We start from the raw sequence: 13,983 nt of genomic DNA, 5'->3' as shown, positions 1-13,983 counted from the left end.
TGGGTGAACTTGAATAGGACAGGATGGGACTAATCGGCATTGCATCTCTAGCATGGTGGTAGTGTGAGGAGGGTTGGCTGAATCAAAACAGGGGTAGGTAGTGGGTGACAGGCAGGGAAGACCATGACAGGTCCTTGCTGTGGCTGGAAAGGAGGATGGAAAGCGGTGGACAGGAGAGACGTAGAGCATTGATGATGAGAAACAGGGATTGATGCTTCTGCTTCTTCTGTAGTTATATCTGCCTATTTGCATATGCTAATCATAGTTCCCAGGAGAAAGTTTTCCTCAAACTTCTTGAAACCTTGTCCTCCCTTGATTTCCAGAACTCGGTCCTCTCCTGGTTCTCCTCCCTCTCTAATTGGTCTTTCAACATGTCCTTTGGAAGATCCTCCTCATCCTCTGTCCAACTTTTTATGGGGGTTCCACAATTCTCTGTTCTTGGTCCCCTCCTCTTCTCCCTCTACACCTTGTCTCTGGGTGATCTCATTCACAAGCATAGCTTCAGCTACCATCTCTATGCTGATGACCCTCAAATATACCTCTTCGCTCCAGATCTGCCTCCTGTCCAGATGAAAACTCTGGCCTTCCTCTGACATCTCCTTGTGGATGTCGAGTCATTAGCTTAAGTTCAACATGACCAAAACAGAGCTTCTGATTTAACCGATGGCTCCTCCCCATTCTCTGCGTTTCCCTGTGGACAACCCCACCATTCTCCCTGCTTCTCAGACCTGTAACCTGGAAGTCATCGTCAACTCGGCCGCTTCTCTAGATCTTCATCCTCAGGCTGTGTGAGTGGCCTGCCTTATCTACCCACACAGGTAAAACTCTCATTGTCTCACATCATCAACTACAACCTCCTCCTCTCTCTGGCCTTGGTATCTCCCATCTTTCCCCCTCTTCAAAACACTGCTGTAAAGATCGCTTTTGTGGCTTGTCACATTGACTGCATCGCTCCTCTCTGTGTCCCACCACTGGCTGCCCCTTCTCCATCCGGTCAAACACAAACTACTTGTCTTCCCTTATACCTAACCAGCCACTGTCTTCTGTCTGGTATCAACGTGTTCATCACGCCTCTGCTTTGCTAATGATGCCAACTTTCATTGCTCATCTGTGACGTTTTCCAACAAGCACCTTGGGAGGCTCTCTCATGGTGCTCCCGTGCGTGAGGGGCTCCTTATGCCTATTCAAAAAAGCCACTTCCATCAAATCCCTCCATCATGCTCTCCTCCGCCATGAAGCCTAAAAAAAACTTGACAGCTGGTGTGCTGAGACCACTGGTCATCTTTTAACTATTGTTTCCTTGTGCTCCCTTATCTGTCTATGTGTATCCACCTGTTGTCTCTCATCATGTACTTGGATTAGAAGCTCTGTGGGGCAGGGTCCTGCTCTTTGTATGTATGTACAATAGAGCCCTGACCTCTAGGTGTTCCTGTACATCGGCAGCCATGTTGCACTTTGATTGGTTGATGGAGTTACTTCGGCTTGACTGTCAGCAGCAGATCCTACCTTAATGTTGACGACATCTGAGAGTTGGAGTACTGTCAGTATTTTCCCCCTGTCTGTACGAGGCTTGGCTGCTTTCACTAGTCACAGTGACACACACAGGGGTCACTGGCACGGCAGCTCGAGGTGGAATTTCCTGCGGGGGTAGACGTGTGCATACGAGCGTTTGATCTTGCTAACATGCTACAAATGGCAGCTTAGTGGCAGTGCGGGCAGTGGGATGGGCTAGCTGCTCACGTACATACCTAGGATCTCGGACAGGATTGCACTCGGGGGGCTAGGCTGTCTCGCTGCCTGCACCACCATGGCAGAGCTGCTATATTTAGTGTAAGAGCTTGATCAGCACTAGTGTGCACATGTCTACCCAAGCTGGAAATTCACCTCCAGCGCCAATCCCCTCTGTGTGATGTTTGGCCCGGGTTGGGTAGGCCAAGGTTATGAACAGCTTCTTCCCATGTCTGTTTTGAGCCTGCTGGGACATGACTATCTTCTTGGATGTCCACGACACTCTCTCCATGCAGTCTTCCGTAGAGAACAATTTTAGGCAGCTGGGACAGGGATCATCTGGACATCTAGCAAGATGGCCCAATCATTGGAGTTGGGACCTTTTGATGATTGTAGTCACTTTCAGTCTTCTACAGATGTAATTCTGTCATCATCTACCCATCTTCGCCATGCCTAGGATATGGCCCAAGCATGTCATCTCCAATGTTTGCAGCTTTTGCTCCAGACACTTTGTCAGTACCTACATTTCACAACCATAAAGTAACATGCAACACTCATTGTACCCACATTAATCTGATTTTAGCTGTCATGGACAGCTGAGTTAAGGTTCTAAGCATTTTATTTAGGCACGCAAACATTCTGCAGTTTACTAAAACAATCCTCTGAATTTGTAAACTCACGAGGTTTTGCTCGAAGAATTCAGTGGGGTCTTATGTAAAAATGATCTCCAATTATCCAGAGTCTTCCAGGCTAGATAGGATGGAGAAGAGCTGAATTCTATAATCTAAAAAATAAGCATTTAAAAAAAAAAGCTTTAGCACCCTGCCTACCAAACAACAAAATGCAATCACCTCATTAGTCATCATAAAAACACAAAGCAAACAAAGCACGAGCCCCTCTTTTTCTCCATTTGTTCTCCAAATGGCTCGCTACTTCCTGTTTTTAATGGCCCTAGGCACATCCCAGAATCCTTTGCTAGCTGGTGTGGCAACTCTTCTGAAGCATCAAGTGGCTAAAAAGCATTCTGGTGCGAGCTTGGGCCTGAGCCCACTGGAGAGGAAAGTTGGTCTGCAAATGGTGGATCGATAGAGGAGAGGGGTTGTGACCCCTCTACTGCCTGGCTTCATGGAGCAGTGCAGGGAGCCTGCCCTGGCATCCAGTTAACTTCTGCTGGGTGTGAAAACTGGAGAGCAAGAGCAGCTGCGGGCAGGTCCAGGGAGATGAGGGAGACAATATATTCGGTGCCCAGTTGCAGCAAAATGGTGAATTCCATGGTGGAAATGCAGAATTCAGTGACAGATTGGGGAAAAATGCCAATTCCATGAGATGAATGGGGCAGTTCACACCACTTAGAGCCGTTGTCGCAGGCTGACTGCAAATTCAGGCGGGTATCACTGGCTCAGTTAATGCGTGGTAGATACTTTTGAGGTTTTCTCAGCAACTATAAGGACTGGCAATGGAGTTTGTCAGAATATACATCATGCTCCAAAGCAGGCACGTAATAAGACAGGGAGAGCATATACTGAGTGATTCAGGACAGGAACATGCATGGCTTACCTGGCTGTATGTTTTTATATTAAAGGTATGGATCCTGGGACAGACCTGCGTGGGACTGGATTGCTCGGGTTAATGCAAATTCTATATTTTGTAATGGACTCTCGGACATTACCCCTAGCTCGAGATGTTTTCAAGCTGTCCCAGCATGAATCACAGGCATGTCCTTCCCTCTTCAACTCTGACTCTGGATTGGTATTTATTTATTATTATTAAACTTCAGGGAAAGGTAACCATGGAATCCTGCTTTTCGATTGGCTGCTAGGAAAACTCTTTCACGTCCCAGATTCTCTGCTTCATCCAGTTTCTGATCAATAGTGCTGTCTTTCCACAGCCCTGAAAGACGTTGGCTACTCTGCACCTTGAATAAATCTGACGGTGTCAATTCCACAGCCTCCCTTTAGCCAAACTTTAGTCCCATTCGCCAAACAATTCTCACTTATAAAACGTTCCCCATGGTACATGTTAATTTCCTTCACTTGTTTTACACCCATCATTGCTTATTTTGTTTTGGTGAGGGAGAAGATGTTTTAATCAAAGACAGGCCCAAATTGTATCCCAGAACCAAACCCCAGCTCTGTTTGGTCATAGGCTCTTCAGTCAAGCAGACAAAGCTATAACCTGATCCAATTGGAAGTTGAAACTAGACAAATTCAGACTGGAAATAAGGTGCTAATTTTTAACAGGGAGGGTAACTAACCATTGGAACAATTTACCAAGGGCCGTGATGGATTCTCCATCAGTGCAATTTTTAAATCAGGATTGAAAGTTTTCCTAAAAGATCTGCTCTAGGAATTATTTTGGGGGAATTCAATGGCCTGTGTTATACAGGAGGTCGGACTAGAAGACCACAATGGTCCCTTCTGGCCTAGGAATCTATTAATCCAGATCCAGACTTTATATCTTCATAATGGGAATGGGTGGAACCAAACCCTCAGATTAAAATGTGCGTTCAATAACTGGAGCCAAACTCCGGGTCAGGGCTGATTGGGTTTGGCCCAATGGAAAGATAGGTTTGAGCTGCCAACTCTGACCCGAGTCTGTATCTGTATTTATTGATATCACCAGAGTGCCTAGGAACCCCAGTCATGGATCAGGGCCCCACTGTAGTAGATGCTGTACAAACCAAACCAAAAGACGGCCGCTGCCCCAAAGAATTTACAATATCCAGGGTTTAGATCTGGGCCCATCTCTAACTATAACAGACCTAAGGAAGGGCATTGTCCAGGTGCTGGAGGGAAGAGGGGTCTTATCCAGGAGAACAGGGGCGGAATCACTGATTTCATTCTGTTTCTTTTCCAGAATTTCCCTTTCTGTGTCATGTCTATAAATATCACTCGCATCGTGATCCAGGCCCTGAGGGAAGAGCATCTTTCTCGGTGAGTTCACAGCCCATTGTGGCCCTAGAGCCTGTGTGTAGACCCCAGGCTGCATTACGAAAGGCTCATCTACACTTCATGTACCACCATGCCAGGAGACCCAATTACCTCTTGGTTTTGAGGTGCTGCTTTGTAGCGCAGGCGGGCCTGAAATGTGAGCGCATGCAGAGAGGAAAGAGTTGTACCCCAGTAAAGCAGGCAGGGACTTTCTACTTAGCTGTGCATCTGGAAGTAAAGGCATTGTATATCCAAGGGTATTGCGTATGCTGAAGGATTGCTTCTGTCTCTGGCTCAGACAGGTTGCATGCGTCAGGCTGTATATGTATTTAGCACTCTTATACATAAATGAGTGTGTGTTCCAGTGTCTGATGTGGCTTGATACTGAGGAGAATTGGAGCACTGCAGGACTGGGGTTATATCCAGGCACTGGTATAGTTAGTTATTTAGGTTAGTCAAGTGCAGAGAGGACTACAGAGAACTTCAGTGGGACTTAATTTGGGCATCATGATGGCAGATGATTTGCAGTGTTGACAGATGCAAAGAAATATTTGACCCTGGAGGTAGGGATAAAATCAGAAAGGCAAAGCCACAGAATGAGTTACAACTAGCAAGGGATATAGGAGTCAATAAGAAGAGGTTTTATAAGTACTTTAGGAGCAAGAGAAAGATGAAGGAACATGTAGATCCACTACTTAGCAGGGAAGGAGAGCTAATAATGGACAACACCAGGAAGGCTGAGCTGTTCAATGCCTATCTTGCTTCAGTTTTCACTGAAAAGGTTAATTGTTGACCAGATACTTAACACAATTAATATTAACCACATGGGGGAAGGAACACACGCCACAATAGGGAAAGAATGGATTAAAGAATATTTAGATAAATTAGATGTGTTCTAGTCAGCTGGGCTCATTGAAATTCACCCTGGGAGCTAGCTAAAGAAATTCACCCTGGGAACTAGCTAAAGCAATCTCGGAACCATTAGCAATTATCTTGGAGAACATTTGGAGAATGGGTGAGGTCCCAAAGGACTGGAGAAGAACAAACATAGTACCTATCTTTAAAAAGGGGAACAAAGAGACCTTACAGACCAGTCAGCCTAACTTCTCTGGAACAAATAATTAAACAATCAGTTATGCACCTTGAGGATTATAGGGCTATAAGGGATAGCCAGCATGGATTTGTCAAGAACAAATAATGCCAAACCAACCTGATTTCCTTCTTTGAGAGAGTTACAGACCTAGTGGATGGGGGGAAGCAATAGATGTGATATATCTTGATTTTAGTAGGCTTTTCACACAGTCCTACATGACACTCTCATAAACAAACTAGGGAAGTGTGATCTAAATGAAATTACTATACGGTGGGGGCAAAACTGGTTGAAAAACTATCCTCAGAGTAGTTATCAAGGGTTCACAATCAAACTGAGAGGACTTGTGTACTGAAGACCTGTATAGTTCAGTCCTGGGTCTGATATTATTCAACATTTTCATTAAAGACTTAGATAATGGAGTAGAGAAATGCTTTTAAAATTTGCAGATGCCATCAAGCCGGGAGGGGTTGCATGTACTTTGAAGGACAGGAGTAGAGAACAGAATGACCTTAACAAATTGGGGAATTGGTCTGAAATCAACAAGATGAAATTCAGTAAAGAAAAGTGGAAAGTACTGCACTTACAGAGGAAAAAATCAAGTGTACAGCTACAAAATGGGGAATAATTGGCTAGGTGGTGAGTACTGCGGAAAAGGATCTGGGGATTATAATGGATCGCAAATTGAGTATGAGCCAATACTGTGATCAAGTTGTGAAAAAGGCTAATATCCTCCTGGAGTGTATCAACAGGAGGTAATTGTCTACTCAGCTCTGGTGAAACCGCAGGTGAAGTATTGGGTACAATTCTGGGTGCCACACTTTAAAAAAGATGTGGACAAATTGGAGAGAGCCCAGAAGAGGGCAACAGAAATGGTAAAAGGTTTAGTAAATCTGACTTGTGAGGAAAGGTTTAAAAACCTGTGCCTGTTTAATCTTGAGAAAAGAAGACTGAGTGGGACATGAGAGAGACAAGGTAGGTCAGGTAACGTCTCTTATCGGACCAACTCCTGTTGGTGAGAGAGACAAATTCCTGAGCTTAACAGAGCTCTTCTTCAGGTCTGGGAAAATATACTCAGAGTATCACAGCTAACTACAAGTGGAACAGATGGTTTAGCATAAGTACTTAACACATATTTCAAGGGACGCTTCAAGGTGAAATGATCCCCGCTATGACAGTACTGCACGGGGACATGAGAACAGACTTCAGATATATGAAGGGCTGTTATAAAGAGCGCTGTGATGAATTGTTCTCCATGTCCACTGAAGGTGGGACAAAAAGCAACGGACTTAATCTGCAGCAAGGGAGCGTTAGGTTAGAAGTTAGGAAAACACTTTCTAACTCTGAGGGCAGTTAATGTTGGAATAGGGTATCAAGGGAGGCTGTAGAATCCTCGTCGTTGGAGGTTTTTAAGAACAGGTTAGACAAACGTCGGTCAGGGATGGTCTAGATGCATTTCCTCTTGTGTTAGTATTGGGGGATAGGCTGGATGACCTCTCACGGTCACTTCCAGCTCTACATTGCCATGATTTAGACACTTTGCAACATTCTAAATGCAGTGGAAAGGAACCTGGGCATCATTGCAGACGGGCCAACAGAGAGCTATGGTCCACATATAGCCGTGGTGCTCAGAGTTACAGTCGTTAATGTCAGCAAAAAGAGTATTGGAAGAGAGAAAAAACCTCATGCTTCAGGACTTAAGCCAATCTCTGTTAGAGATCAGGGTGAGACCTAATGTGGGGGCACGTCATCCCCCGTCTGCTATTGCAGGCTTCTTACCCCTTCCTCCGAGGCTTCCATGGTGCTGCCATTGTCCATGTCGGGAAACTGGGCTAGATGGGCTTTGGGTCTGATTCAGTGTGGGGGTCCCTGTGATGCTGAAAATTAAGCTTAAAAAAAAAAAAAAAATCAGTGGCAGCGTCCAAGCATGGGAAACTTCTGCTGGAAAGGTTAAAGTTTGTCAAAGGTATAAACGGTTCTAAAGGGGGTTTTTAACAGACAGTGTTAGGCTGATTTAATAATAGCCATTGCAACTACTGTACCACTTATCATTCAAGAGGGAACTTGTTTCCTTCATTAACTCCCTGTGTTCGCAGGGCCATGCAGGAACGAATCTCTGGCTGGCGTAAATCTCTCTTTCGGGTGGATCTCTAGGGCGGTGTTTCTGTAGCTCTTGCCTCTGGATTTGCTGGGAAGGCAGAGGGTAGAGATAAGCATTCCCATCCTTGTCTCTTTCAGAGAGTGTAACCGCAGACAGCAGGTCATTGCAGTGCTGAACGATTTGTATGTGGCCACCTCTCTGCGCCTCTACGTCATCTGGAAAACGCAACAGAAAACAATTTCTGACTCTGGCTTTGTTCTAAAAGGTGCGTTTCCCTGCGTCTTTTCTAAGCAAGGGACAATAACTTGAAGGTATGCAGGACAAACGCTGCTTGTTCCATACACCATTTGTGAGAGACTGGCCTGCCGACACCCAAGCTAGGCATAGAGGAGGGAGTCTTCATTAACTCTTGGTTCAGAGTCATTGGGCTTTAAAAGATCCTGTACCCAAGGTAACTGGGATTTTAATAGCCACATGGGATTGTCTGTAGCCCCACCTAATCACCTCTGATCATGTGTTGTAATTACAGTGGCTGCTCTTTAGGGATAGGGCTTTTTAAGAATACGTTTTGGAAAACGTAGTGTTTATTATGGAGGGGGGTGGGTGATGCTAAGACTTCACTACACCCTGCTTTAGGCTGCGCCTCTGCTCAGACAGAGAAGGCTCTCTGCGTGTTACATGATTGCAAAATACAGAGGTTGGCCGCTAGCTACAAGGGAAAAGTTAAGGGGGTGATGTAACCTGGCCGACGTAACCTGGCCGACGTAGTGGAAGGTGTATGTGAGTAGAGAAGTAGAAGTTATATATTTTAGGTGTGGTGTTAACTCATTTCCTTGCTTGTGTGGTTTTCTGCCAAGTATGTTTGTGTGGGTGTTCATGTGGGTGTGAAATTTCAATGTTTCACCCTTAATTGTAAGCCAAGTTGGCAGTGAGGCCTATGATTAAGGTTGCTTAACACTTTCCATAAGACCCTGTTTTCATTTGGTTAAGACTTTACCAAGCTTGAATCATTTGGGCTGAAATTTTCCAAACCAGGTTTCTGCCTTGAGCTGAATTTTTTTTTTTTTAATAGTTCAACCATTTCTTAGGTGAATATTTGTGAGGCGTTCAGATATTACAGCGATGAGCACCCAAAAAAACCCAGGAGGAAATTAGCCATCGTGTGCTCCCTGCAGGGTTGGAGTGGTGTGCATCAAATTAGACCTGCGGCATTCACTAAATCGGATAAAAAGAAATCTTGAATAGCCACCCATTCACTGAGTGAGGCCAGGGTCTGTGGAAGAAATAGGATGTAATCATGTAATTAAGGACTGTATCATAATGTCTACAACACAAGCGGGCTGAATTAAGGTGTCGTGGGGCAACCTTAATTCAACCATTTCTTAACTTTTCTGTGCTTGACTTCACAACCAGATTAACAATTTTTTAACATATTTTTAATGTAATTATATATGTTGTAGCACTGGGCCTTAGCTACAGCAATCAACCCTATTTTCTTTCTGTAAAAACCAAATCAGAGGCACAGCAGGGTAATTTATCTCTGAGCGCAAAAAATAAAAAGAGGGTAAAACCTGCCTGGTGAGCAGCAAGATGGTTGTGTTTAGTAGGGCTGAAAAAGCATCTTCAAAAAGTGAAGCTTGGGTCACCACAAATGCATCCGATGAAGTGAGCTGTAGCTCATGAAAGCTTACGCTCAAATAAATTGGTTAGTCTCTAAGGTGCCACAAGTCCTCCTTTTCACAAATAGTTTGGGGTTTCTCCCCCATCCCCACCCATGTGGTCTATGCTCTTCCCTGGAGACCTGGGGCTTTCCCATCTGTTATGATCCATTGGGTGTATTTCAGTTGGTTTCAGGGTGAGACCCCAAGCTTGGACAATGAGGAAATGATTTTTCCAAAGATGTTTTATAGCTACAAGTTCCAGCCCTTCGTAGCCATTGTGGTTACATGCTCTGTCCTGAGAGAGAAGCACATGCCTAAGGAGACAGTGGACCAAACTCTAGGGGTAAAGCTTAAAAATATACCAGAATAGTGTTACCCCAGAAAACACGTGGGGCTCAGGCTGCCCCATCTCCATCCCAGTGTCGTGTCCTTTTATGTTGATACTAGATTTTTTTTCCTCCCCTCCGTTTTCCCAGACCTGGAGGCATTTGCCAAAAAGAAACCGAAGCAGCTTCTGAGATATTTGGAGATCTACATGAGTGGGAGAGCTGTGTCAGTAATAGATGGTGGTTTTCAACACCCTTCTCCCTCTTCTGGTGTACGCAGTCCCAGCCTCAACTCTGCCGTCAGCAAGAGCAGCAAAGAGATAAACTTCACAGGAGTGTGCGACCCGCAGGTCAAGATGGAAGGAGAGGCCCGGCTGATCTGAAACCAAGGCAACTCCGCCGGCTGGGAAGATTCTTGTAAGACACCGATAGACACTCCCGTTGGCAGATCTCATTAGTGGCTGCTAGTCCCCTGCCCATCTGTTCACAGTCACTTGTGAAGGGCTGGGAGGTCTGAGATGGTTCTAGAGTAAGTGCAGTATCCAAGCCGCTAGGCCAGATGTCGTGGGGCATGCCCGGGGGAAGTTGGTGGAGTTTGCGATGGAGACCTAGACGTCCTACTTCATTGTAGATGCTTCAGTTCTCAAGAGTTTCAGTTTGTGAGAGGCTTTAAGGAGCCCAAGCTGTTGTTGCTGAACCGTGAGGGAGGTGAGCAATTGAAGCAAACTGCAGGCCTGAATTCCCTTCAGCTAGGATTCTCCTAGGGGGAGTTAGCAAGTGGGTAGGAGATGCGAAGCTGGCGAGGTGTGTGTTTTATTCCAGCCATCGGGCTAGATGGGCCCAGAGTCTCCGTTGACGGCACCCACTGAGAATATGGCTCACGGTTTGTAGGGGATCATCAGCGTTAAGCACTAGATGTGCTGGAATTGGGGTTGGTCGGTCTGTCTGGCTATCATAGGCCATTGCTGTACCATCCGAGCACCTCACGCTATTTAATGTATTTGTGCTCACGCCCCTCCCCTTCAGGCTGGGCAGTGCTGTTGTCCCTATCTTACAGATGGGACCTGAGGCCCAAAGAAACTTGTGACGTGCCCAGGGTCACACAGGAAGTGTGTGGCAGAGCAGGGGATGGAACCCAGTCTCCGGAGTCCAAGGGTATTGTCCCAATCACTGCACAGTAAGGTCCAGCTGTATGTGCCGGTGAGACGTTCTCCCTTGTAGTGTCATGTGGTAGCTGAACAGTTCAAACCCCCTGCGGTTTGGGCTTCCCTACTCCAAGTTAATGCTGTTTGTACCGTCCCTGCTTCTCCTTCTGTGCATCTGCTCAGGAGTCTTCATCCAGAGTCTCAGTAAAGAATGATGAGCTTTACTGAAACTCGGAATGGGCAAGATCTGTCTGGATTAGGGCCTGAGAGAGCAATAGTGAGACGCAGACCCCTGGCTTCCAGCATTGCCACCGGCTATCAGTTCAGACACTCCTGACTCTTGAGCAAAGTACAGGAGAGACATGGTCATTCAGGTACATGGCATCCACCTGGATAGCTGCGGGTGGGCGCTCCAGCCTATGGGGGTACATCTGCACTGTGTTGTACACCCGGGTCTGTGGGAGCCAGGCTTTTGTACTCTATTTTTCTAAGCCCATGCCTGAGCTTCCACACGGCGTTGTAAACCTGGGTTTACAGTTGCTGGACCTGAGTCTCACACCCGTGCTAGTGCGTCCATAGTGCATGACGCAGACCTTCTGACTCGGGTCTGCAGCTTGACCTGCGTCCACGCTTCACAATGACAGGGACTGGATCCGAATCACAGTCGGACATGGGCTCTGACCCACCTCCCTTAGTAGGGTCCGAGGACCCGGGGCCCGAGTGCCTGCTGACCTGAGTCAGACTGATCTGTGTGTGAACAGAAAGGGGGGTTGGGCTCAAACCAGAGTCAAAGTTTGGGCTTAGCGTGCCTGAGGTATACACCGCAAGAAAACATCTACACCTGACCCGTGTCAGCCGACTCGGGCTGCAGGTTTATAAAATTGCTGTGTAGACATTTGCAGTCAGGTCCAGCCCAAGCCTGAACGTCTACACTGCAAGTGTATAGCTCTGCAGCCTGAGTCCCGCAAGCCCAAGCCAGCGGATGTGAGCCAGCCGGCGCGGGTGTGTTATTGCCGTGTAGACATACCTTGAGAGAGTAAGGCAGGGAGGAGCTGGGGCAGGGAGAGCAGTCCCCATAGGCAGCTCCGGGGGGATACATGGACGTAACACTAGAGTTATGATTACAAGAGAATTCCCTGTATTGTTTGGGCTCAGAAATTTCTGAAGTTCTTTGCGCCCCTGGCTGGGTCTCAGCTCAAAGGCGAATATTTGCTGGAAAGTTTCAGGGAATTCCTGTTCAGACATTTTTGAATGATTGACAGAGAACAGATTTGTCAGCTTTACGCTTGTCCCCGCCCAAAAATGCTTGCTCCACAGAAACGCCAGAGTTGCCAACTCTCGTGATTTTATCACGAGTCTTGTGCTATTTGGTGTACTGATCAGCACGAGTTCAAAGGGAGTTAGGTGCCCAGGTGCTTTTGAAAATCCCACTAGCTTCCTATCTTCATCTCTAGGCACCTGAACGCCTTTTAAAAATCAGGCCCTTGGAGACTTGCCCAGTGTTTCAGGGGAGTCCAGGGTTTTGATGTGATCACAGCCTACAAGTACCTACGTGGGGAGAAGATTTCTGAGAGTAGAAGTCTCTCTAATCTCGTAGAGAAAAGCATGGGAAGATCCGGTGTTGGGGGGGTGCGGTTCCAATTGGAAATAAAATGCAATTTCTTAACAGTGGATTAAGAACAGTGGAGGCAGTTAAATGGATAATAATTAACCAGGGGAACAGCTTCCCAGGGGCCATGATACCCTAGGGTCATATGTCTTCCTAAAAGTTTTGGGGTGCAATTCTGGGCGGTGGAGGCACAGCCCAGAGGTGGGGTGAGGGGAGGGAGATAGCTCAGTGTCAGGTCTGCAGCCCTGCAGTTCTGGGCTGCTCCAGTGGCCAAAGTGGTCTCTGCATAAGTCACATCCACCGGCAGTAGCTCGCATTTTGCAGCCCAAGATCCTGTCGTGCAGAGACCTGCCTTCCTGTCCTCCCCAGCCCTGTTCCCAACAGGCTAGGGAAGGGAGGGCAGCAGCTTATGGTAGTGCTGCACTGGGGGAAGTTCTTCCATGGTGTGTTACACTGTTGGAGCAGCAGGTAGGGCCCAAACCTGTTGTAGGCTGCAGTTCAACCCGCATTGGCACAGCAGGGAAGAATAGTCCCCTCTGCTGCAGGTGTGGCCAGGTGAGGGTCTCTGGCCAGTGTTCTGTAAGAGGTCCACTGGCTGATGAGAGGGCTTCCAGCAAGCCTGAACTCTATGAAAAGGCCAGTTAGAATGAGCAGCTTACTGTAACAGATGCATTTTGCAGCAGAGGCAGGGGGATACAGTGGTCCAGTCTTCGTGATCCTGAAGGGTGCAGGGCATGTTCCTTAGGGGATGCATCTCCTGAGTGGCAGAAGAAGTAGTTTGCTTTCATAGTTGCCTTGTGCTTCATGGAAATCCAGTGTGTTCCTACTCTGCTGAGGCCCCATCCCTAGATGGGCCCTTTCCCACTGCCTTTCCAGCTGAATCTTTGTGCCTCTTTAGCATAGCACATAGGCCTGTTGTCTCATATCTTTGGCTTGGAAATGTCTCTGTCTCGGCACTGCGGTGCATGCAGATAAGCTCCATAAATACAGGCCTCAGTGGTGTGCCACGCCACATGCCACTACCCTGGGGCCGTGTACACTAATTGTAACCGGATAGGCACTTCACAATAAACCGTTGGCGTACTGTTTCCTCGTCTCTGTGCTTACTGATGACAGGCTTGGCGTTCGTTTACACGCCTGCTTCACTCACACAGCCTGAAAAGGGAATGGCCTTCCACCGCCAACAAGTACTGAGTCAGCAGGAAAACAAAAGGGGCCCCTAGAGGTGCGAGTCTGTGGGCCTCTGTGAGCTCTCCCTCCTGTAGGCAGTAATGGCCACGGCAGTTAATGGGGATGAGATCTGGGAATGATGGCCAGCTTGGCACCCGTGGGCCCTGAGACCCTGGTTTATTTTCATTCCCTTTGGGCTAGAATCCTGAACTGGAATTCCATG

At 47.0% G+C, this 13,983-nt stretch overlaps 1 protein-coding gene across 7 annotated transcripts in view; it reads left to right on the top strand.

Moving 5' to 3' along the window:
- ELMOD3 (ELMO domain containing 3) overlaps positions 1 to 13,678 on the top strand; it is a 71,776-nt gene extending 58,098 nt beyond the window's left edge. For all 7 annotated transcript variants that reach the window (XM_077805986.1, XM_077805988.1, XM_077805981.1 and 4 more), the window contains 4 exons: positions 3,311 to 3,441; positions 4,585 to 4,661; positions 7,987 to 8,114; positions 9,987 to 13,678. In XM_077805986.1, the coding sequence (XP_077662112.1) occupies positions 3,311 to 3,441; positions 4,585 to 4,661; positions 7,987 to 8,114; positions 9,987 to 10,219 (569 nt within the window). In that variant the 3' untranslated portion in view covers positions 10,220 to 13,678. The remainder of the gene's footprint in view (positions 1 to 3,310; positions 3,442 to 4,584; positions 4,662 to 7,986; positions 8,115 to 9,986) is intronic.
- The last annotated feature ends 305 nt before the right edge of the window (positions 13,679 to 13,983 follow it).

The sequence above is a fragment of the Eretmochelys imbricata genome, chromosome 26, assembly GCF_965152235.1.
Source record: "Eretmochelys imbricata isolate rEreImb1 chromosome 26, rEreImb1.hap1, whole genome shotgun sequence".
Taxonomy (NCBI): Eukaryota; Metazoa; Chordata; order Testudines; family Cheloniidae; genus Eretmochelys; species Eretmochelys imbricata.
Note: the sequence above shows the minus strand (reverse complement) of the source record. Positions and strands in the feature narration are given on the sequence as shown.